At 41.0% G+C, this 25,183-nt stretch overlaps 1 protein-coding gene across 1 annotated transcript; it reads left to right on the forward strand.

Moving 5' to 3' along the window:
* Nucleotides 1-213: 213 nt before the first annotated feature.
* Nucleotides 214-25,125, forward strand: REC114 (REC114 meiotic recombination protein). Its single transcript, XM_059824094.1, has 6 exons — nt 214-387; nt 903-992; nt 16,032-16,115; nt 20,052-20,246; nt 22,145-22,213; nt 24,964-25,125. Exons 1-6 carry the CDS (start codon nt 214-216, stop codon nt 25,123-25,125), a joined length of 774 nt encoding a protein of 257 aa, XP_059680077.1.
* Nucleotides 25,126-25,183: the final 58 nt, after the last annotated feature.

Below are 25,183 nucleotides of genomic sequence, written 5' to 3' on the forward strand. Positions count from 1 at the left end.
GCTCGTGCGACCGACCGCTAGAGAGAGACCGGCGCGAGCCCCAGCGCCTTACCTCATTGGCTCTCATTTCTCTGTCGCCCGCTGATTGGTGAACAAGTCCCCCCACGCGCTCTCTCTTCCCTCCTATTGGCTCCTTCCTTCCCGCTCAACTCCTGTTTGCCGGCCGCCGCGATGCCTCTCGCTGTAAGGCGCCGCAGCCCCCTCAGTGCAGAGATGGCGGTGGCGGGCGGGGGTCGCAGCTCTGAACCGGGGCAGCCCTCAGCGCCCGGCGGCGCCGGCGACACCTCCCTCCTCGGCAGCGCTACAACGTGGCCCTTGAAGCGCTACAGCCGCTTCCTACCCCCGACGGACGGCGACGATGAAGGGCAAAACACCTCCTCTTGGAAGGTGGGGGGCGAGGCGAGGCTGGGGTGGGGGCTGGCTGCTTGGTTTTGCTGCAGCTGGCTCCAGTGGGGTCTGGGAGGCCGCTGTGTAGCAGGCAGTAAGTAGTAAGTGAGGCCTTTGCAGTTATCTTTTTGCAAGTCCAGAGCTAACGCAGGAATCGGGAGAGATTTTGCTTCATGAGTTATTAATGTAAACACATCAATGATATGATAGTCAGTGGCCCACTCTATTCTTTCCTTCAGCAGTGACCTGTGGTATTAAGAACTCTAGCTCAAGTTGAAAGAGTCCAGATGGTTGTTTAAAGTAATTAAATCTGTATACGGAGTTATAATTAGTAAAAATTTCTTAAATGTGCCTGCTGTTGTGGGAGTGGAGGGCAAATTGCATTACTGAGAGGGAAATTACACACCTTGACTTCTAGCACTGACCTTTGAAACTTTTTTATTTTGCACTAGAAATAGAAAATGTAGATTTTGTGCTTACAGGGTTGGATTTTTACTTTGTCCATCTTTTTAAAGGGTTTTGAATCAAATGAAGAATCAGGCCATCTTATCCTTACCATTGTTGTATCTGGCCATTTCTTTATTTCCCAAGGGCGAACAGTACTGGTAAGTTTCTCATGTATAAAGAACATTTCTCCATTTGTGTCAGCATCAGTATTAACTTCATGTCCCTTCTCAGCTTCGCGATCTCTCCCACTGAAAGGAAACTGCCAATTTTATTTTGCCCAGGGTAATTCTCACGTGCTGCTTTCTCTCTACATTTATCAGAATAATACTAAATGCGTTATTTCATACTGAGGAACAGTGTTTCTGCTGTGGCTCTAAAAATCTAGATTAAAATGTAATACTAAGTGCTGCGGGTGTTGAAAGATACGCGTTTAGTTTTTTCACAATTCTTCTGCCTAAGAAAACAGAGAAAATACACTGTTAAGAAACAGGTAAAAATGTAACTATCAGTGCCTATAAGATTTGCTGCATGATCCAGCTAGTTTCTTGCCAGTGACCTGTTTGTTAGTGTTTTGATAATTTGGTTTATCAAAAGGTATGGTTTTTTTTTTCTACGTTGGGTAATGTGATCTAACATACATGTTATATTCACAGAGACAAAATAACAACTTCAGAGTGTGTCAGCTGGTTTTTCTGTAGCCTGTACATAAGCATGACCAGCTACTAAACTGTAAAGATTTCACAGTGACACCGAAGAGGTTAACAGAAACACTCCATCTAGAAGGAGTTGGTTTGATGCTCATGACAGAGAAGGCCTATGCCTTCCACATAGGAAAGTGGAATCAAGCATGTTCAGTGCATATCACCAATACTCAGTGATGATAACAAGCAGGAATTGGCTGATAAATATATTAGGAAGCTATTACAAGCCACTGGAAGATGCTGCAGTATTAAGATAACAGACTTTTTTCTTAATACAGAATATAAAAGAGAGTATGTTGTAGCTTTAAATATGTGTAAGCTTATAAATTAGTTTTTGCTGTGCCTCTTGAAAGATCTTAAACTTACAGAAATATCTTGTAAGTATAGGGGGAGAACCAATGATACCCTTGAATTCTGTTGGCCTGTGGGTGTGTTAAGAGTATTGAATAGATAATGAATGAGCTAACAGAGAGCTGGCAGTCTGAATATCCCTCATACAAGACACAGTATTTGGCTCACATATTTTGTGAGGACAAGTTGAATGTTCTTGGACAAGGTGAAAATGGAACATGGAAAGTATTTCAGCAGTTGTGCCGAGTAAGAAAAAGAAAAAATTACTCCAAGAAAAATGGAGTAATTGAAAGTCCAGAAAGGTAAAAGAAATGCAACTGAAATGAGACTTGCTTCCATCTCTTGCCAAATTCTGCTTGGAATGAATCAGTGGAGCATGTGCCTCTCCAGGGGCTGGTCCTGTTTTCGGTATCCCGATGAGACGGCTATAAGTGTTTAGTAACTAGTCGATTCATATTACTTTGTAGAATGTCCTTGAAATAGCCATATGAAGGCTAACTGAAAGTAAGTTTTAATAACTAACTAAAGAGCAAAAAAGGCACAGACAAAAGCTGTAGCCCTTCAAAGACTGCATCTGGCAAAGACTGAATCTGGCAAGTAACAGTGGGCAGATAAGTGTGCTGTCGTAAGGGATGAGTGCGGGAAGTATAAGAAAAGCTTTATAAAGACTTGGCTGAGAAAAGCAGTTTCTTGCAGCTCATGAGTTTAGTGGCTAGTGAAGCCTTCAGGCAGCTGCCTTCTTGAAATGCCAGATGAGGAATTTCTGAGATCTATCAGGTCTGTTTCAGCTTCTGAGAGACACTAAGATATTCCAGTAACGATCACAGCCTAAGAATAGTGCAGAATAGCGAGGTGGAACAGACATGCTTGGTAAATGTGACTGATACCTAATACTGGGAGTTTAAAAGAAAAAAAGTTGTGGGTTTTTTTTACAAAAAAAACCACATTCATTTTGGCAATGCTTCTATACTGACCTTAAGGCTAACGCCAACAACATTTTATTAAGTTTTAGAGAAAAGGTATACAAACCTGTTGTCATATGCATTTTAAAACCTGATTATCAATTCCTTTGGGTGCACTTCTTCGTGTGCGTGTAATTGGGACTGTGCTGCAGATGTGTTGTGTGCATACAGGACTAACCTAGTGTGAAATGCATCAGTACAACATGCCCGATGCCTATTTATATTTCTCAGAGATTGGAGCAGTTGCAGTCCTCCCACCGTTCCTCTTAAACGTACTTGACTTGCTGCGAAACCTAGTAAATACCCAATCCGCTAGTTCTGAACATGGGCGGGCATCTTCAGAACTATGTTAGGTTTCCTGTTTACAAGGGATTTGGTCCAGCACATCTGGCTTAGCTTTGCTGCTTAGGCTTGTTCCTTAAGCACATGCCCTCCCAGAAATGCATCCCTTTTCCCAACACTATACAAGACTGATACGCAGTGATAAAATTCTTCTTCCTGGGACAATCCCAATCTACAGGTATCTTTTCAGTCTTTGAAGAATAGTCTGTGGAATCTCTTTAGTAAAGCAGCTAATATCAAACAGAAAGGTGATGCAGAGGGATTGTGCTGAAAAAGGCAGCACAGGCAGTCATGCTGTTGGCCAGTAGCTGATAACAGCATTGATATCTAATTAATTATGACCATTACTGGATTTCTGAATGGTTTCCTTCAAGTAGCAGGCAGGGACAGTAGAAACTCAGTATCACTGTCCGAGGACAGTTTATACCACAGGCTTTGGGCAGAGGTATTCTAAGGCCTGTTGACAACAGGATCTGGACAGCAGGAGCAGCTTACAATGCAGTAGACTCCAAGCTAGCCAGAACTGCACAGGCCACTGGTGAAATTTTGCAAACTCCTTATCGAGATACCATATCACAAAAAAAGTTGCAATACTCTGCGGTCTATGTTAGTGCTGTAGAAATAATCAGACTGTAGAAATGGTTAATCTCACTGGTTCTATCTCCCTCTAGTCTCCAGCTCTCAGGAGTTGTCAGAAACCTGTCACAATATTTAAACAGGCTTTGCACGACTAAGTACATATAGTTCTTTTGAATCTGTCACAGACCAAATCCTCTCACTGGGGGGCCATTACAATGGACATTTTGTCACAGAGGATAATGCACAAGTTTCTGCTCCAGAGGGAATGTATCAAGTTTGATAGAATGCTGCAATTGTTGGAATGATTCAGTTAATGTTTTTACTGTGTACGCTCATTTCTACTTGCTGGCCTGAGCTACTGAATATTTCCTTTTTATTGCCAGGGCGTTCTCCAACACGTATGTGCTGCCTTACTTGCACTGAAATCCCTCTGATACACTTGCAGAACTGTTTCTTGCTAAGTAGTAACTGCATCCTTTAAGTTGTTGATGTCTAGTCTTTTGATCTATCTTCTAATCCCTACTTTTCAGACCTTTTGATGTACTACAGGCTCCTGGTTTTGAGGGAACTGGATAATTATCGTAGCTTTGTACCTTGTACCTCTGCATAGGAACACAGTGAGGCGCAAGATCTGTGTCACAGGGACACCATTTCCTTCTCAACTTGAAAAACTATATTGTATTTCTGCAGAATTTCTGTGAATGAATAATAAAGGGATTTTTTCCCCTCTATCAGTAAACTAAGAATGAACTGAACTGCTAACTACGTTCAAGAATTCATTCACTGGTGAATGTTCCTAACTTTTCTTTTTGACTGCAGCAGTAATGATAGAGCAGGAATCATCGCCGCACCCCAAGAATTTTAACATGATCATCCTAAGTAATAGTTTTATATAAAAAAAAAAGTTTTCATCCAGCATCTGTAACAAAACTTATTAATTGGATGCTTTTAAAATGGATGATAGTGTACTATGATATATTCTTATCTCTTCTGGTTTAAAATTGGCGAGGAATGTAGTAAAATCAGTGCATTAATAGATGTAAACTATCTTGGTTTGTACCTTCTATTTTCTTTTGGAAGATAAAAGTCAGAGTGCATCTGTTCCTCACTAGTGTGTACATTTTGCATAAGCCAAAATGAACCTTTTTCACTGCGAGCAAGCTCTGTGTTATGCTCATAATACTGTGGGTGGATGCTTTTTAAAAAGTCCAGCAAAAAAAACCAAAACCAAAGTCACATACTGAAAAGTGTGAACTTCCAGACTTCGGCTGTTCTGTATTTCACATAGAACTTTTCTTTCTTCATTCTTCCGCACTAAACAGTGGTGTTAGCTGAACTAATGCTTGCCTGAACTAGGTGCTGATCAGCCTCATAGTTCCCCGCTAAAACTAATCTCTGCTGACCAATGTGCTAGTGATAGCTCCCAGTGTTTGCTCTCTTAGTGAGCATGGGGCCAACAAATACCTTTTTTTTTTTTTTTGGATGAAGGCATATCTAGTTCTTTTGCTTAGTGATTGTTTCATCAAACTTTTTTTCATGCCAGGTGATGATTTATGAAGTAGTAAAATACATAAACTATTTTCTGTAACATACCCTCCTGTCAGTGTGAAAACAAGAGGAGATAGCTTTTGTGTAAATTACTTACTCAGTGAATCCTCTTCTTTGGTGTCTACCTTTCATCTACATACAACTTCACTACAACTCCATTTGCACAAAACTGAGGTTGTGTAGAAATGGAAGTCTTTATTTCATTGATGGCTGGATTAACATCCATTCTAGGAAGAATATTCAAGTGTTCCTGACTAGAGATCAAAATATTTTCTCTATAATGGCTGTATTTATGTATTCTCTTAGTCCTTTTTATTTTCTTAAAGCAGGAGTGTTAAGAAACCTTTTCTTTTTCTTAAAGAACTGTAGCTATTTAGAGCCAAGTGAAACTATGACTCTTCTATGATCCGTTTCTAAGAACAACATTTATAAAATAGTAATAAAATACTCACATATCCTAACAACTGATTTTTTTTTTTAATACATACAGAAGACTACAGAATTATTTTCATGAGCAATAAAATAGGAGAATATTTAATTCCCTTCTAGCAGTCTTTCCACTAATGGAAGCTGAAATACTATTTTCTTGCCAAAAAGAATGCTAAAGGTATGCACTGAGTCTCAGCACTTCTAAACCAGGCAGATTAGTAAATACCTTGTGCTGCGTACACTGCTATGTGGCGAGGTGCCCTAGATTTGAAACAATTGATTACAGTATCTGCAAGTGCTCCAGAACGGGTCATTAAAGTACTTCCATGCTACTGTAACAAATAATTGTGAATATGTTTAGTGTTTCCATCAGTTGCTCAAAGAAAACAAATTATTTATTTTAATGGGTAAACTTTTGGGGAATGGGTATGCCTTCAAGATGACTTTAAACGTTCTTTAATGACACTGCCAGAGACATACTTGAAACTAGCTTAACAAGGAAACAACTGCTTTCCTTTTAAAATACAATCTACTTCTTGTGATCGGCCAAATGGAATGAAGGAGGGTAAATGAAACTTCAAAGCGTGGAACATAAAAATCCCTAATGTGTAATGCAAATCAAAGGGTGTTTTGGTTTGGCTTTTTTTGTTTTAAACAAAGTTCTTAATTTGGAATTAAATTGCCTAACATATTTTTAGGACCTGTTTTTGCTGTGGTGTTGCCTAACAGACTGCATATTTTACAGTAGAAACATCTCATTCTTGCATACTGTAGATAATGGAATTTTAACAGGAATATCTCAATAGCATCTCTGTCAATTTCTGGCCATACTCTCAAGATACATCATGTTCTGTTTACCACAACTCTTATTTCCTTTCCCTCCTTCAAATCAGCACATCATGAAAATTATATTTTAGTGTTTTATTCATAGAATCATAGAATCGGTTAGGTTGGAAAAGACCTTTAAGATCATTGATTCCAACTGTTAACCTAACACTGCCAAGTCTACCAATAAACCATGTCCCTAAGTGCCACGTCTACATGTCTTTTAAATACCTCCAGGGATGGTGACTCAACTACTTCCCTGGGCAGCCTGTTCCAGTGCTTGACAACCCTTTTGGTGAAGAAATTTTTCCTAATATCCAATCTAAACCTCCCCTGGCACAACTTGAGGCCGTTTTCTCTCATCCTATCACTTGTTACTTGGGAGAAGAGACTGATGCCCACCTTGCTACAACCTCCTTTCGGGTAACTGTAGAGAGCGAGAAGGTCTCCCCTCAGCCTCCTCTTCTCCAGATTGAACAACCCCAGTTCCCTCAGCCGCTCCTCATCAGACTTGTGCTCCAGACCAGCTTTGTTGCTCTTCTCTGGACATGCTCCATATCTTTCTGGTAGTGAGGGGTCCAAAACTGAACACAGGATTCGAGGTGCGGCCTCACCAGCGCAAAGTACAGGGGCACGATCACCTCCCTACTCCTGCTGCCCACACCATTTCTGATACAGGCCAGGATGCCGTTGGCCTTCTTGGCCTCCTGGGCACACTGCTGGCTCATATTCAGCCGGCTGTTGATCAACACCCCCAGGGCCTTTCCTGCAGGGCAGCTTTCCAGCCACTCGTCCCCAAGCCTGTAGCATTGCATGGGGTTGTTGTGACCCAAGTGCAGGACCCAGCACTTGGCCTTGTTGAACCAATTGGCCTCAGCCCATCGATCCAGCCTGTCCAGATCCCTCTGCAGAGCCTTCCTACCCTCGAGCAGATCAATGCTCCCACCCAACCTGGTGTTGTCTGCAAACTTACTGAGGGAACACTCAGTCCCCTCATCCAGATCGTCGATAAAGATATTAAACAGAACTGGCCCCAGTACTGAGCTCTGGGGAACACCACTTGTGATCAGCTGCCAACTGGATTGAACTCCATTCACCACAACTCTTTGGGCTCAGCCATCCAGCCAGTTTTTTTACCCAGTTGAGAGTATGCCTGTCCAAGCCATAAGCAGCCAGTGCAATTAATTCCAGTGCTATAATTCTTAATATCCTACAAATTAAAACAAATTGAAATTGTGCAGAGGACTTATTTAACAGGATAAAATTAATCCAGAGTAATTGATTTGTGACCTGATCTTTCAAATGTCCTTAGTGCCCTCCCAGTCCCCTCATGACTTGTAATAAGCTAACAGTGCTTAGGATACAGTAGATTCTAACTCATTAATTAGGCAGGCATTCAGCAGACATTCTGATGTTCTTGATGCTCTCTTTGCAGTGCCTGAAACTTATGCACCAAATTTTTGAGATGCTGTTCACAACAGTGCCTTGGGTAGACGAAGGTCCCTGTGCAATAAATGAGGACATTTGACAGAAACCTAGGGAAGCGAGAAGGTTGCTAATGCTGCTTAGTGGTAGTACATTGCAAAGCTAGAGGAAGGCTGGTTTTTTATTAAAGGTCCTATGGCTGCTACTTGAAAGAGTAGAAGGAATCTTAGTTTTATTGATTTATTCAGTACCACAATCATAGTTCAAAAATTTCAATTTTAGCTTTTTTATTTAAATATGTGCTGTTGACATGATTGTTTTGGACAAGCTGAGTATCTTTCTGCATTAGCTTCCCCATTTATGTTTGATATAATGATACATTCCTGTTGTATAATGACTATGTATTGGTGGTTGGCAGCAGTAAAGAATTTTAAGGGGTTCTGATCTTTACTTTTCTCTTGCTTCACTTCTAAACCCAACTATTAGAATAATTTTTAAAGAGTAGTGATGTCTATTAATGACATGTATTTACCCTAAAGTTAAATGTATGGTATAGATCTAGGGAAGTATGTATTTTGTATCAGGAATTAAAGAAAAAATTGCTTGACTTGACTTATTAATGGGATGCCCTGAAGAGCTTTAGCCAGCTAAACCCATGAGCATCCAGTTCACCTCTCTAGGTCCCTGGTCAAGTGTCACTGTTCTAAAGTATAGTTTAGGAAAAAAAAAAAAAAAATCATGTTCTCATTATGAAATATCAAGGTTTGCCCTGAGTTTTAGGGGCTTATCTTTGCTATTCACTCCTTCGAGGGGCTGTAGTTTGGACCTGTCTGGAGGAACTCTTTCTAGAAAGCTGACACCTGGCAGCACATGCTCCTGCACCTGACACTTTGGCAGAAGACATTCATCAGTTGCCGAGTTCCCTGGGCATGGTTGTCTCAAGGGTGGCTGTGTGTGTCCTGTATTTGCTACTTCATTTAGCTTTCCTGCCTCTGTAGAGACAGAGCACTCTGTTTAATGAATTCAACCCTGATGTGTTCTTTTCCACAATCAAGCTTAATAGCAGGGTTTAAGATCCAGCTTCTAAGAGACTGGGGATAAAAAAAAATTGCATGCAGAAAGGTAATGCAGAGCTTAACATCCTTTTATTCCTTATTCCAGTTAGCCTGCTGTCTGTCTGCCTTGGGGTTGGTTTTTTTTTGGCCTTTCACCTCTTTCCATTTCCTATTCTATATTCTGCAGATCTGTTTGAGACAGCTAATGCTTACGCTAAGATCTGAGTTACATACAGCACACGGTTTCTGCTGTGTTCTTATCTTCCCAACGATGCTATACATGACACATTTGGATACTGACATGTAACCTGGAAATTTTGCAGGGACAACTTTCTGCTTCCCTCACTCTACAAGTTGTCATGTTTGGGGATTTTTTTTTTTTTGTCACGCTGACACTCCTATTCTCAGTGTTCAAGACAGTTCATACTGCAGGAATAAAAACTAATGTATTTGGCCTTATTTAGATCTTGAAGAAAGATACAAGTAAGGAAAATATCTATTTCTAGGTGTGTTACAACGTAATAATGAAGATTTGATTGGAATTATGTTCAAAGTTTAGTTTTCACTACTTCTAACTTGAAGCTGGAATTACTTTTTTATTCTACAGTCATTAATGGAAGGAAGACTTTTCAATTTTTTTGTAGAATAAGCCGTTTTCTAATTTAAAAAGTGCAAAATGGCAACTCACATTCTCTTTTGGGAAAGCAATGAGTTAAAAATCGGTATTTTTCAGATCTGTGCAAGAGTTTCATTTGTAATCTATATGTCAAGTTTCAAGCAAACACTTGTGAACAACATGTTTTCCAATTTCACTTACTTTTCTGAAAGCATCTCAGGTTTGCTTCTACTTTAGTGTTCAGTATAATACTTGAACATAATTTACAAGCTTTTACAGACTGTCCGCTCTCACGACCTTATTTTTACTGTCTCTTGAGATAATGCTTAATAAGAGTCTTCTCAACCACGATATCTCTATTCTGTTGCAGACTTGTACTAAATGTATTGACCACATTGTGTAGATACCTGGAAATACCGCTACCATTCCTTTGTTTCCCAGTTAGTCACTTCTAAGAACAAACAAGATGTTCTTCAGCACAAATGTTAAGTAATAATAGTACCTAGAATATAAGAGGTCAAAAATGTTGGTATTTGTAACTCAACAAATCACACTTAAAAATCTAGATAGTGAATATTATTTCCGAAAAGATTTCTCACTGTACCTTACATCCGCAGCGTGGTGAGCAGACCCATGGAGTGGAGTTGCGGATAGGATGACCCAGGAACTGGGCAGTGCCTCTCTCGGTCTGGGGAAAACGGCAGGTTGTTGGAGCCATCCCTACTGGTTTTGTGTAGTGTTGCACGAGCTTGCAGGTGGGGTGCTCAGAGCGGCACAGCATCTTACCCTTCCCCAGCAACGCGCTTTCCCAAATCTCTTCTTTTGCCCTGCAAAGGCATCATGAGGGGTACTGTGCTAGTTTTGCTCCCCAATTGTGTCTTGGTAGCTTAATTTGGGAAATGATTGGATTAAGGAACTTTCACAGGTGCCCCCCGGAAACTGAGCATGGCCTTTGCCAGCAGAAGATTGCTCTGTTTTCTGGGGAATTGTGTGCCATGGCGCTGCCCAGCCTGAATCAGAACGGTGCAAGCGGGATGTCGACTGAGGCCTGTAGCTTTCCTCTTCTGCCATCTTGCTTCAGTTATCACACAGGACCACTCTGGCAGCTATGCCCTGGGATATTAATTAATACAATAAAATTCCTTTGATCTCATGCCGAACTCATCATTTCTTGCAAATGCATATTCCCAGTCTGTGGGGTACCCAGCTGACTTCTTGATCCATTCCATTATATAATGCATACGTTCATTCTGACCTGTGAACTCTGAGAACAAACTAGTTTATTTTGCATGAGCCTGTTATAAGTGGCAGCCAAAACTGGAGAATGTGTGTCTTTGTGTGTGGTGTTCTGGGTTTTTGTTTGTTTGTTTTTTTAATAATGGTTGAAATTTAAAGGCAGAGTCTATAATGTTCATGGCAAAAAGAAAGTTTTTGTTCCTAAGCTATTGTTTACACATCGTTCAGTTTCATTTGAAAACATCTGTCTCATGAATGAGTAAATACAAACTACATGATGTAAGCCAGCACAGCTGAACTGTTACACAAATAACATTTCTTAAATATGTATTAATTTTTAGTTAAGATAGGGTTGCCTAAAGGCCTTGCAATCCAACATAAAATGGATAATCTGTTCCTGTGTTTGTATGTTGCTTAGCACCATAGGGTTTCTAGATGATACAATAATAAAAATATTCATAAATAACATGCAATACCTTCCAAAATAGATCACAGGCCTCATTATCCAGCAGCTTTTTGAATGCTGAAATGTAAAGTCAGAACAAAAGTATTTCCCAATTAATGACAGACTAGACGGGTGTAAGGCTAGACCAGCATTATTGGCTTCTCTGCCTTGCGTAAGGTGTGGTCACATCTTCCCTGCATTTGGGAAATGTCTTGCTTTGTTTTCTGCTTCAGCTTAATTCTTCTCAATTCTTCAAGAGACTTACATTTTTGTCAGAGATGTATGAAACTGTTCTTCCTTTAAATACAGTGTTCTTACAAGCATGACTCTGGAGAATGACATAAGGAGTACATGCATGATTGAACATTAATGATCCAACCTAGAAGAGCGCTGCCATTTATATCTTCAAATTGTAAACCTTTGAAGCCTTACGTTCCTGCCCAGTTCTAGGCTGCATTTTTGTCTATATTCCTGATCAATCTTACACTGCCATCTGTCTCTGCTCGTGCCCAATACTGCTCAGCAACACCCCGCTCTGAACGTAAAGCAGCTATGTTGCTGCTCAAGGAGAACAGTGACCGCAGCTGCTTCGTTCTCTGCATTTCTGTCAGCGTGGTGGCAACAGCAGTCTGGAGGGACTACTACTTTTTTCTGTGTCAGTGCACATGTCCAGAGTGGATTTAGAGTCAATTCGTTATCTCTAGAAAGGCACAAATGGACTATAATCTCAATACATTGCCATGCAGTTTCCAGGATCTACCCCATGCCTAGCTCCTGGATGTTGGCACAGATCCTCTCGACTTCAAGCGATGGAACAAGGGACAGATTTATTGTGGTCTTCCTTCTTGTTGCTTTGAATTCATTTACCTAACTTAATTTGCAGATTCATAACTATTTCATTGTTGACAAAAGAGAGAATTGTCGTCAAGAAGAATCTTACTTTGTCTTAATTCAGGCAGCCTCAAATGCAGTCTGTGCTGCCTGAGGTAACATCGAAAAGGTGTGAGGAACAGAATAGACCTTCTTAACATGGTACAAAATTGGGCTCATTTGCTGCTTAGAACTGAGGAAAATCTGGAGGATCCTGACTGTAATGACAATTACCGATGTAAACAATTTAATGATGGAGTTAATTTTGAGTAGTTCTGCAGACCTGAGTTTGCCTAAAACATTCCCTTCTCCTTTTTCAGATAGCTTGCTTGTGCCAAATCAGGTCTGTTGTATTGCTCAAGTACTGCATTGAGTTTTTATATTTGGTTTAGCGATTCGTAGTTATTTGTTGCTGCTTGGCAATATACAATCAACCAGAGGTACAAGAGGAAAGGAAATACTTTCTGCTTTGTTCTTCAGTTAATTAAACTTGAAGTAAATTAAATTTCAGTTAATTAAATTTTGGGTTTGGAGTTGAATAATTAGGAGTACATAAATAATTCCAAATGCTCATTTATTCCAGCAGTCTTTACCTCAGAAACAGGCCACATAAGAGAATGACAGCCTGGGAAATGTCAATAAAATATTTGGTAGGAAAGTTAAACATTACCTGCCTTTTATGATTTCTTTCAAAACAGTTATCATTTTAAGGAGACAACATTTATTCTACCTACATCTTACAGTGAAAGGAAAAACACTATAAAAATAGACTTAATATGGGAACAGCTGTATTTAAACAAACACAGTTGCTGTGTATCAGAACCAGTAACTATTTGAAATGAACAGAGTAAGCACAAGTGGCCACAAGTTAAAGTGGCCTAGTGAAAGAATGGGCTATCAGAATTGCTTCACTAACAGCATTTTGGGGCTTGGTAGTGGAATGGCAGGAAGACCAAGTGGCAATGGAGAAATGCCCTATGGCAGGAAGCACTAAGCATGTAAGCACGAGCAGCCGTCCTACTGCAACGCAATTTCCTGGGCTGGCTGGTTGTCCAGGACTCAGCCTGGCTGCTTATCCGGAGTGAGCAGTTCTGAACTGGCCCAGCGTGTTTTAAGAAGTTACGGATATTCCTCTCAGTATAAGTAAGTTAAAAGATGTTCAACATTGATGGCTTTAAATGAGGGAATTAAGTCCTTGTGCTGATATGGAATTTACCTTATGTTAGTTTGTGTTTATTTCACAAAAATAAATATAAACGCACTTGGCCTACTGCATTCCAAACAGTGCGAACATTTACTTTCAGATGATTTGTATAAACATCAAGAGTATACCCTTCCTGGGAGGGACAGTTGAAAATATTTTTTCTGTTTTACATACTCTAGTTCTACATATCCCATTTTCCTCACTGTTCTGACAGGAGAGCTTATCCCCTGCCCCTTCCAAACTTGGCTGCACTACGTATGTTTTCTGCCACCAGATGTTTCCTTTCTTGAATGCACTGTCGGCTGTACCTTACTCCTCCAACTTTAATCATTTCCCTTGCTTGCTTCCTCAGTAGATCCCTTCTAGCAACTATGGCAGCACGAGCACAGCACAAGCTGATAAGCGTCATAGATGGATGTCACTCCTCATCTCCTCCAAAGTACTTCTCATGTACACAAAACAAATCTGCATTTTTGTATTTTGTACAGCCGCGCACTAAGACCTCTTTGCAATACATATGCATGATCAATGCTGATTTTTTTGCTGTCGCAGATGCTGCTCTCTATTACCGTGACGTTGGCACATCTGAAATTCTTGACTTTTGACATAACTTTGTGCTGTGCTCCATCGCTAGCTTAACTTGCTGATGCTTTTCCATTTTCAGCATTAAACAATATTTTGGGGCTAAACTCTGCACAGAGATGAATTTCCTCAGCCAAATTTCAAAGTAATATATTCTACGGTGAAATTGAAAATACGGCGTGTGAAGTGCTACTGCTTATTCTAGAAGCGTTCTACCAGAGCTGTGCTCTTTTCTTAGTCTACTAATCTAATCCCATTCCTCAGGCATTCTGCTCAGTATCTTTTCCCCCCACCCTGCCCCAACTTTAATGTCTGTATGTATACCAAGCTCTCACTGGGCAGGACTATCAAAAGAGGCTAAAACCGCACCCCCCAAAAGCCAGGGGTGCTAAAACAGAGGAGTAAGGGTATTTCACAGGCTTCCTTTACTGCGTCAGGCATAAATTCAGACTACATGACAAAGTGACCTCTTCAGAGACTTCCTACTATTTGACACCAGAGGGGATTTTGTCTGTGTGTGGACTGAGGGTGCCCTTGGTGTGCAAGACGCAGCCTCCTGCTCCACTGCTTCAGCAGTCTAATTCCATCGTGTAGTGTGGCTGAAGAACACTGACTTACCAAGAAAGATGCTCTTTTCTGTTGCGAGGTCTATCATTTGCAGTTTGTCCCTCTTAGGCTCCAGATTCCTTTACTAGTTCCTGTAAGAGTAGAGGATAGCTTGGTACTTCCCATCGGTCACAAAGCGAGGTCTTCCTGTTTTGACCTTGAGGCCTTTCACGCCTTAGCAAGTCCTACCTTGAGACATTTTGAGAGCGCTCAGTGCAAACAGATGTGCTGCAAGTGACTGGCCTGTCTTACCTGCAGCCAGCACCTGTTTTTACAGCACAGAGGGAAATTCTTTTCTCCTTCTGACCCCAAATCTTTTAGGAACGATGCTTGCACACCGGCTTACATTCTGGAGTCTATCATAGCAGGTGTTTGATCAGCTGTGATCCAGTTTGCCTTTGGTTCAACTCTTCAATGCTTGCTAGACATCCCCATCGTAAAAGTTCAGTTAAAAAATCTACATGCAGTTACTGCATGAGACTATGAAGCCACTGCCAGTACATTAAAAGAGAAGTGTCTTACCGAGGTGACTGCTTGTACCAAAATAGCATGGCAGATGGTTTCCCAGCCTGGACCTGCGTAAGATGGATGGTAACTCTGGCAAAAACACACTGCTGGCGGTCCAGGATGGACATGACTTGGGGTTCTAGACCCTTAGGACACCTATGAAAAGCAGCCTGGGTGAAAATTCATGGTCGTTGAAAGCATTATGAGGTCAGGTAAAACAGGTAGGTAATTTCCTCCCTGCCCTTAAGTTTTTTTGTTTCCCCTCCCCGCCTCCCAAACTTTGGTAACTAATGGCTATGTGGCAGTCCTGGGAGTACCTTGGGAGACACAGTCCATTGCCTTGCAATTTTTATGTAATGTTTTCAGCTTCCTGGGGGTATTTTTACAGAATGCTGAGCAGTCTGTCTTGTTTAAAGAGACTGACACTTAACACAACTGGAGTCTAAAAACAACTTTATCAAGTTATCAAAGCTGCTTCTTGTTTACCTGAATTCTATCTGGAGAAAACGCTTCTCTGGGCCTTAGATAAACCAACTGCTGTCCCATTCTTCAGGTTTGCCTGCCCTCTGCTGCCCTCTCGGGCGACTTCATGGGATGCGGAGGAATTTAAAGCTTTCTGTTGCAGCTCTTCTATTATGCATTTCATGGAGACTTTTCATAACGTGCACAAACATAAATGTAAAATATATATGGAAATTAGAATGTACCTTGACATAGTGTTGGTACTGGAGCTATAGATTTAGTTTCAGCATGATAAAAATTACATACCAGCAATTGTTTAACAGATACAGAAGTTGCACATATGCAGATGACTAATCTTCATTAGGGATTAAATTACGTGGCGTAACTTAAGCGTGTACTTCTGAGTGTTGCATGTTTGCTGTGCAAGTAGTTTATGTTCTGCTTTATTTCAGGAAGGCTTTTCATTAATTGATTCCCACAAGTGGCTAAAGATAGTAAGAAGAGCAGACTGCCTGCTGCTTTGTGCACAGTCGAAGGTAAGTTGAGGTGCTTTTGATTATTTCTAATAGCTAACACAGTTCTGTATAAGATTTCTTAATATCGGATAAATTAAAGCAGGAGTTCTGAGATACTATAAATTGTTGATATAAATTAAAATTTTATATTTTTTTACTCTAGATTTTAAACGAGAATGGATTTAATCATCTGAATGTCTTTTGTAACTGCTAATATTCAGGTCTTTTAGACTGCTTTCTGAGAGTTAGCTACTAAAACAGCTAGACCGGTATTTATTTTAGAATCCATCTGCCATGGCTAACAATTAAAAAGATGAAGCGATTCTCCTACATGTACAGAAGCATGCTACCTATGAGTCATACTTCACTTTGGCAAACAAAGTATCTAAACAAACAACTATTGAGCCATTTTGTGGTCCCCAACACCTGGCACAGTAGTGGCAGGCTGGTGATTCAGGCATTTGGTATTGAAGGCAACAAAAGAGACCAAAGTTTCTGGTCTTCCCCTCAGATCTCATGAAAAGTGGTTGGTTAGCCTTTAAATAACTAAACGGCACTTGCTTGTTACCAACTTCTGTACAAATCTCAGTTTTCTCAGAGTTCATCTAAGAACCAAGAAGCTTCTTACTCATCTACACGGAGCACTCACCAAGTTTTTCAGAAACAAAGCCTATTTTGAAACGAGAAGAGCTCTCCCTTCTCCCCTGGTAGTTTCTCGGCTTTGTTGTTTCAGCAGAAACAGCTGCCTCTAGTTTATAACTATCTCTCCTTGACAAAAGAATCCATCTCCCAAGTTAGAAACAGGAATTCTGGAAAAAGGTGACGAGCCACTTGTTCAGTAGATGCTAGAGACCAGTTTTAACTCTTTGCCCCGTTCACAGAACTATTAAGGCATTAAACCACCTCAAGTATTCTGAGATGTTCTGGCATTCTCCCCTGACAGGAACCTTGGTACAGTCTGGGTTATTGTAACTGCAGATAATAGCAATATTCGGCATAGCTGAAAACTGTAAAAATTCCTGTTTAGTTGTATTTTGATTTTTTATCTGATTTCTTTTATGAAAGACGCATAAATATTTCTTTATAGGCTGTTACAAACCAAACAATATAGTTTGCAGAGGGGAGAATGCCTTGCTAATTGCAAGATAAAAGCAGATGGGGGGCATAATAAACATTGTTTAAATATAGGGACTCATCTTGTTTCAGACTAAGCCTAGTCTAGTGGTGGCACTAGAAATAAGTATTTAAAAAGTATAAATAAGTATTTTAAACTGTTTTCATTTCATCAGTTATGCTTGCCTGAAACCAAACACCTTTGCTCTCAGGTTTTCATCAGATTCTTATAAAACGTGGAGTATCACTGAAGAAGACTATTAAGCTGTTGCAGTAATTAGTTCTGATGAATCAGTAGACCATCCGTTTCCTTTGCAGTTAATAGAACCAGATAAGGGATTCTGCCCCATCTCACAAGAAACACAAAATCAACATCACAATCACTTGGAGGCTTGAACAAAGCTCTGAGGGAGAGTTCAGAAAAGGAGGACCTTTAACATAGTCTTTAAAGGAATTTGGAGCATCTAAATGTTTACTTACCATAAATTCACATGACTTAAACTGGATTTAGTGGCACTGCAGTGGTCCTATCATACAGTTTCTCTACTTTATATCCTAAATCGTAGCTGAAGTGATTCCTTAAATGCTGTCAGGGTATATAGCTTCTGTGCTAATCTTAAAAAATATTTAAAAAAAAAGGAAGGCAGCCACACCGTGTAAGGGCTTACGTACGTCTCAACCCTGCTAGACCATAGGAAAGAGTCAAGCAGAAGCCATTTAAGCGGAGGAAAGCAAGCTAGGTTTTCAAACCCCAGCTCCTGTATCTGAGTGCACAGGGCAACTAAGGAGCACGGCCCACTAAATATTACACTATTGTTTCTGATTTATCTTGTACTCCTTGTTTTTTTGTAAGTCATTAATCTTATATTTATAGTGAAACTTACTCATTTCTTAAGAAATATTATTAACAGAGCATTGTGGACTCTTAGCTAGCAGAATGAGTTTCTAAACTATATTCTGAGCAGCTTAGAGGTAACATACGTGAAGGAACAAAATGTGTAGAGAAGATGTCTGTCATGGATCACTACTGAAACTCAGCTGTACTAGTGGAAATTTTATTCCCTGAAGCTCACGGGTGTCTCATTCTGAAGCTGTACCTGTCAGACGCATGCTTGTGTCTTACACTTAGCTGGGGGAAGAGGTGCAAATTCGATGATCCAAGTGACCTCAAGGTTCTTTAATACTTCAGCTCTTGTATGGTTGTATGGTTCAGGTATTATTGCCCAGTACTCAGTTTATGCTAAAATTTTTTTGATATCATCTTAGCTGAATTTGAGTACGCTCTCTCTTTCCACAAAGGAAAAATGTTGAATTTACAAAGTCTATTGTTGTTTATAAACTGCAATCTTAAGTATTTAACATGCTTTGTGAAAAAGCAGAGGGCAATACAAACGGCTCAGACTGAAAATGGAACTGGGGATTCTAGGGGTAACTAAAACAAGTGTTCTTTGAAAGTCTCCGAAAGGAATTCAAATTAAGATACAAGTTACCTTTCTGTCATTTTAATGAGAACGCGCCTGTCTGGCATACCCACAAATCAGTGCTCGGGTATGTGAAACTGTCATCTTAGTTAATCAGAGGGAATGTAACTGGGCACTGGTAAAATGAGTGCTGCGGTTTGAATTATTTTAATGTTTTTTCCCTTTAAAAGGCACCGAGACAGTCTTTTATGCTCAAAGTGCCCTAAAAATCATTTTATGCAATACAAGCATCTTAAAATGACATGCATGTAAACATACAGGCTGTCATGAAGAGCTGGCTCATCTTTGAGACAAAAAAAATCTTTAAAATGAAAGATGTCCTTGTACTCGTGTAATCAGCAGTCTAGCAGCGTGTCTAGTCATTTAAAAAATGGCTTTGACATTAAAATCTCAGAAAGATGAAGACTCAAATAAGCTAGGTCAGTCCAAAGAAAACTTCTTTTCTAGTACTTTAACAGTGTTTTCAATTTGAAATTTCAAGATCAGACCGAAAGTCCCATTAATTCACTCCCTAAACAAGAGCATTCAATACGTATCTGCCTTACACTACTTGAATGTGCTTAGGACAAGCTTATCGTGCACAACAGACTCTTCAGTCCTCCATTTTCAGTGCAGTTTCCTGGACCTCAAGTACTTAAAAAAAAAAAATCTGTTATGATACAGCACGACAACCTATACTGGGGGTCAGTTCTATCTATTATTTTTTTACATTCTAAAATGGTATTAAAAATAATGCATTTGAGTTTCTTGCACTCCTTATCAACTGTGTTAGCGCCTAGTCAAGGAACGGCAACATTCAGTTGCAGTGCCAAACTCAATTTGGATGTTTAGCTATGCACAGGCACACCAGGTAGGTGGGGAAGGCTGGGTTTGATGCAGAGAGTAACATAAATCCTAAATGGAACATACGGTTCCCAGAACTTTTAGTTTCAATTCCGAAGTTAACTTCTGCTTAGTGTCATTTCATTTTTTGTCAGGAAATAACTGTTCAGAGTTGGCATATCCTTACAGAATACTACTTGCAGCACCAATAAGAACTTAATTGCCCTGCTGTACTTGTAAAAACTCTGTCATTGTGGCAAGGTTTGTTCACTTGCCTAGACATTTAATTAGCTGACAAGCAGCCCTGCTCACTTACCGTTTTCTTGGGTTTTTTAAACTGATTTTCAAACTGGGAATCATAGTCTTCTGGTTTAGCTGCTGGGATAAATGAAGGGAAAACTTGATTCTTTGTATTTAAGTTGGTGCAGTGATCCAAAAATTTATCGCCTTCTTCCTAACTAGGACAAATAGGAATTTAATTAAATCAAAATAGTTTGAGGGGATTCACAGTTAATTTAATTTCGCTTTGGTTTTTGAGCAGAATGAATGCCGCATGTTTCGTGTTCAGTTTGGTGGAGATTCAAAAGAACAGATGCTGGAACACTGCTGCAGTTGCGTTCAGAAACTTGCAGAGTATGTACCGGTGCAAGTAACTGATGAGCAAAGCCAGAAGCTCTATCACAGTCTCAATCAGCTGGCTGATGGTGAAAATCAAGTGAAGGACACTGAACAAAACGTAGCAGTAATACGTGTAGTAAGTATGCAAGAACACATAGACAGAATAATAGAAAAATCATCAGCTAGCAGTGTTAGATCTGTAAATGACTAATTTTACTCCGGAACAAAGTTTTTTGCAACTATGAGAAATACGATTTCTATATGAAATATGATTTGGGAAACCCAAAATGCAGTTTACACGCGGGGAAACCAAAGTAGTGAACAGGACTAGAGGTGTTCAGAAGTCAGCTGCTGAAGCTGGCGATCGTCTTCCCATTTTCTTAGTGTGCCCAAAAAAAAGTTAACAGAACAATGCTCAAACAAGTGGTTCTAGCTCCTCAAGCTTATTGTAATATACCTCAGAGCAATCAGGTACCTTTGTTTTGGCCTCCAAAAGGTCACTAATAACCAAAATTAATATGCACATTTCACGTGATCGTAGGAAGAATATTAGCAAGCGTATGGAATGAGATTTATAGGTGGGGAAAAAAGCTTTGCTCTGGGGTTTGAACTCTTCCTTAGCTAGGGAGCCTGAAAATGAAGAGAACAACTTAGGCAGGGCTCAGGCAAACGTAGGAAGTTACTAACCGTTAAAAGAAACGGCGGCAAACGCTACAGCCAAGCGTTAGTTACCAATTTCCAATCAGAGGGTGGTACGGTTTGGTGGAAGACTTAGATGCTTTCTGCTTGCATAAACAAGAATAGGGAGCAGAAGGTGAGAGCTGAATAGTTACCAAAAACCCGTGTCTACGATTTCATCAGCGTGGTTTTCGGCGAGGACTGCTGGTAACTACCTGGCAGACTTCCAACTGAATTCTACAGGGTAAGAAAAATGATCAGAGCCATTTAAGCAACCATGAGTTGTGTTCTCCTTTTTGCGTTTACCTCCTCCTGTTTTGCAGTGTTAATAATGGTAAATATGGCAATTGTATCAATTTGAGCTTAACCTGACACATTTAAAAGCGATTTCAGGGTCGGAACAGAGTGTTTCCCCTCTCCAAGACAAAGACCTAAGGGAAATGGAAAAGGCAAAGGCAGATAGTGTTTCTGAGGGTGACTAATTCTTAAATATATGCTCTCTTGGGTATCCAGAGGATCACATTTACCAGCTCTAAAAAAACATCCCTGCAGCTAGCTTAGCCAGGATAGCTCTTGGGGATGTGATAAAAATACCCAGACCAAGACTGAGCCCTGAAAAAGGCACGTCAAAGCTTTGAGCTACATCATTTTCATGATGTGATCTAGGAAGGTCCTACTTTACTGGACAGTGGAATCATATTTGGTAGAGAAAGCATGGAGGAAAAAACCAAACATATATTGCTAATTTGACTCACACCGTTTCCAGGAAGGCAAATGGGAGACTGTCAACAGCTGATAGTCAAGATTTATTGTTTGATCTTTAAGCAGATGACTACATTTTGGGCTTTGCTCATTTCCTGATAAGCTAACGCAAAGTATGAAAGGCACAGAAAGCAGTTCGTGGCAGAATGCTGCTGAACACCGACAGTCCTACTGTTGGTATTAATAACCCCCATGCTCCAGAAGCTAAGACTGAAAACCTTGCTCAGAAAATAGAATTGCAACTTAAACCATCTTTCCAGTGATGTGAAAGAAAAAAGCATGCTCCTGGTGAGCATTCATACACAGCATTTTTTATAGTTACTTCCAGTAGGTAGTTTAAAAGTTATCTTCGTTTAGACATGACAGTTTAACTACAGGCCCATTATCTCACGTCTTTCATTTTTAAAGACTCGAGCAGATGTGCATTCAGGTTCCATAAAAAGATGCCTTTTGACTGCATAAGGCAGCTGAGCACATTCTCTTCTCGTTATCTCTAAAAACAGAACTACTTCCCTTCTTGCACATACCCACACTCTGCTTGCTAACAAGCCCTTATTTGCATTTGGTATTTTCTAGCCAGATGAGCCTCTACCAGATTCCTGCACAAGCCTTGGAGAAAGAAGATCTGTAACACAGCTAGCACAGGTAAAGAAATAATTATCTAATATTTAGAGCCTGTAACTGAACCTCTCGAGCACAGAGAGAGAGCAAGCTATCTCATGTGCTGTAAACATCTGGTAAACGTCTTCACTGAACATCAGAATGCCATCATCTATACCAACAAAACCCACAGGATCTTGTGTAATGATCTGGAGCTGGGAAATAAGCTGCAAACCCAGGTATTTCATGGTGTAGTTACCCCATTTGCCTAAGAACAAAGCGCCACACCCAGAGCAAATAAATACCCAGAGGTCACGTCCAAACAAAGGGCTTTGTCACTCTGAGGAAACAACCTCTGCAGTCATAGCTTAGGTCTGAAAACGTCAATCATCTTTGCCCGCGACAAAAGATCCCCTCATTCAATTGGTAGCTTCACCAAGAAGTCCTGGTGGGTGAAGCCGTGTTTAGAAATAACTGGCAGGTAACTGGTGGTAGTTTACTGTGTGCGTTCGGGACCATCCAGAATCAGATGGTTGAGGAGAAGACTCCACTCTCTCCAACCTCTGTTTTTCTGCAGTGGCTTCGATGGGTCTTTCCTGTCCTTTTTCCATACTGACAGGATGATGAAATCAGTGTTTCTTCACATCAGTGGTTTAAGGGACAACTCCTATGCTCCCTATTACAAATCTGTCCTCTCTTAAACCCAAAAAAGCCTTTAAAAACCCCGTCTTCAGGAAGCCGTGTTTCCTGCACTCTCCTCTCAGTGGCGAGAGCTGTGTTACATGTCCTGCTGTTTCCTTCCCAACAGTTTTGTCATCATCCCTGTACAATGCAGCGAGAGTGCATCAGCAAGTGAGAGTGATCAAACAAGGCAGTTTGCCTTTAGCAGCTCCTATTTTTCATGACCAACAACACTAGGAAGTGTAAATTAGCACCAACATTACAAAGAACAACTTAGCTTCTAAAAACTCCCGTTCCGTGGTTCCTCAGTAAGATGGAAGCACGATACCTGCTTCAGAGCTTTCTGCTGGTGAGGCCTGTATTTGCTGTACGCACTCCTCCATCTCTTGCTTGAATTACTAACAGATTCCCCAACACAAAAAGACTCCTAGCTGTAGCAGTTTCCTACTCTAGAGTTTCCTAGTAGTACTCTCCTACTAGCAGAGCTTCCTCTACTCGTCCCTCTTGGTGCTCTGAGCGGGGATCTCCCACGCCCTGGCCCACAGGCTTGCCGTACAAAGTTTCCTCGGGGCTGAACTTCTTTTCCCCACTTAAACTTGAGAAGCACACCCTTGCAGCTGGTGCTCTGGGGCACTCTGGAGTTAAGTTTCTCCATTTCCACCACTTCAGGAAGCTAGCAGAAGCGCTGGGTTTTAAGCATTTGCTTGCAGATTATTTTTTTTTTTAAAAGATATTCAACAGTTAACAATTTCTGTTTAAAGATACTTTCCTCTGGTCAAGACTATGGCATGACCCAGGAAGAGAGCAATAGTGCAATGGGAACCAACAATAAGATTAGCAAAAATATGAAGGGCTGGTTTGGTTTTTCGCCCCCCTCCCTAGTCAAATGCAGCTACGCTCGAGCTGTCGGCGTGCCCGGCCCATCTGCCGGTTGCCTTGCCCTGTTTCAGGTTCGAGCAGCGGAAGCTGGAGCCTGACTGAACTTAACAGCAATTCCGACTTTTCCAGATGGGGAGACTTGGTTTAGCCTCTGCCTCTCATCTCAGCGCATCAAAAAAAAGAGGCCAACACAGGTTTTTAAAGCCAGGTACAGACTAAGCAGCATTAGGCAGTCCCCCTGGAGTAACGTCATTCACCTTGGATCGTCTCTGCACAGCACACCTGCCTCATCACGTTCTTTGCTTCTGCTCTCCCACGCAAAGTATCCAAAATCATCCGTAACTGATGCTGCAGCTTTAACGACTTCAGCACAAACGGGTAAAGAAAGTTAAAGGCTGAGCGGGCGGTGAGGTCTAGAGAACATTGGCAGCCCCAACGCTGGAAAAATGTTGGTGCAAACACTCACTCGGCCGTTAGCACAGAGCACAAATAACGCGGTTTACACTATTTCTTTACGGTACTTACATCCAGCGGGAAGGAACAGCAGCGCGGAAAGTGCTCGGGAGTCGCCCGATAACCTACCGGTCCGTTAGACTTGTGCATTTCTCCAGCGCATCTCACGGATGGGAGCGGCATCACCTATGGATGCTGGAAGGCCATCAGGGCTTCTTCAACCTCAGTAGACGGTGCTGTACATCTTCCGCTCTGCTGCCACCAGGGTTTTACGCTGAAAAGCGACACGATGCACACCGTTTGCCCACCACCAAGGGAAAAAGCTGGGGGGGAGGGCTAAATGGGCATGAAAAGGATGTTTTGACTCTTAAAAAAGCCCCATAATTTACTTGTAAAATAAATTAAGAGCTTAGAACTGCATACTTGGTTACCCTCACACAATTCAAGCGGCAGTACATACGCTTTGTATGGGATCCTTTTCTCTTACACAGAAAGGGATATTCACAAGGAAGCCGTGTTACCCGGGGGGAGTGGCATTTCCGATTTAAATAATTGCAAAGGAATTCCAAGTTGCAGAAAAGCTACATTGGAATTGAAGCTAGGGATCAGAGAAAAAAAAATCCTACCTGATTGAAAGTATTCAAAGAGCGTAACAAGGCAGACGCATCTTTATTAAATACCGGAGGAGAACCTTGACCTAGCTGCTTTGTTCCAAAACCCCCGTTACCTTTTATGTACAAGATTGGTGCAACACCTTTGGTTTTTTTTTTTTACTGTCGCAGTCTGTGCTGACAAAGAAGTCCGAGCTCCCCCTCGTGTATCAGCATGCGGTGTGGCGCGCGCGAGAGCTGCGGCCCTTCATTCGCTTATGTCTTATGGATCAGAATTTCCCCGCTTTTGTGGAAGACGTGGAAAAGGAATTGAAAAAACTCACAGAAGGTTGAGAACGACCAGCTTACTGCCACGGGAATACAGGCTCCGGGGTACCCAGCACTCAGGAGA

Source organism: Gavia stellata, chromosome 13 (genome assembly GCF_030936135.1).
Source record: "Gavia stellata isolate bGavSte3 chromosome 13, bGavSte3.hap2, whole genome shotgun sequence".
NCBI lineage: Eukaryota > Metazoa > Chordata > Aves > Gaviiformes > Gaviidae > Gavia > Gavia stellata.

Coding starts and splice junctions, on each gene's coding strand:
- REC114 (XM_059824094.1), top strand. CDS start 214: ATGGCGGTGGCGGGCGGGGGTCGCAGCTCTGAACCGGGGCAGCCCTCA. Junction 20,247..22,144: donor TGAAGGACACTGAACAAAAC/GTAGCAGTAATA, acceptor GGTATTTTCTAG/CCAGATGAGCCTCTACCAGA. Junction 22,214..24,963: donor CTGTAACACAGCTAGCACAG/GTAAAGAAATAA, acceptor TTACTGTCGCAG/TCTGTGCTGACAAAGAAGTC.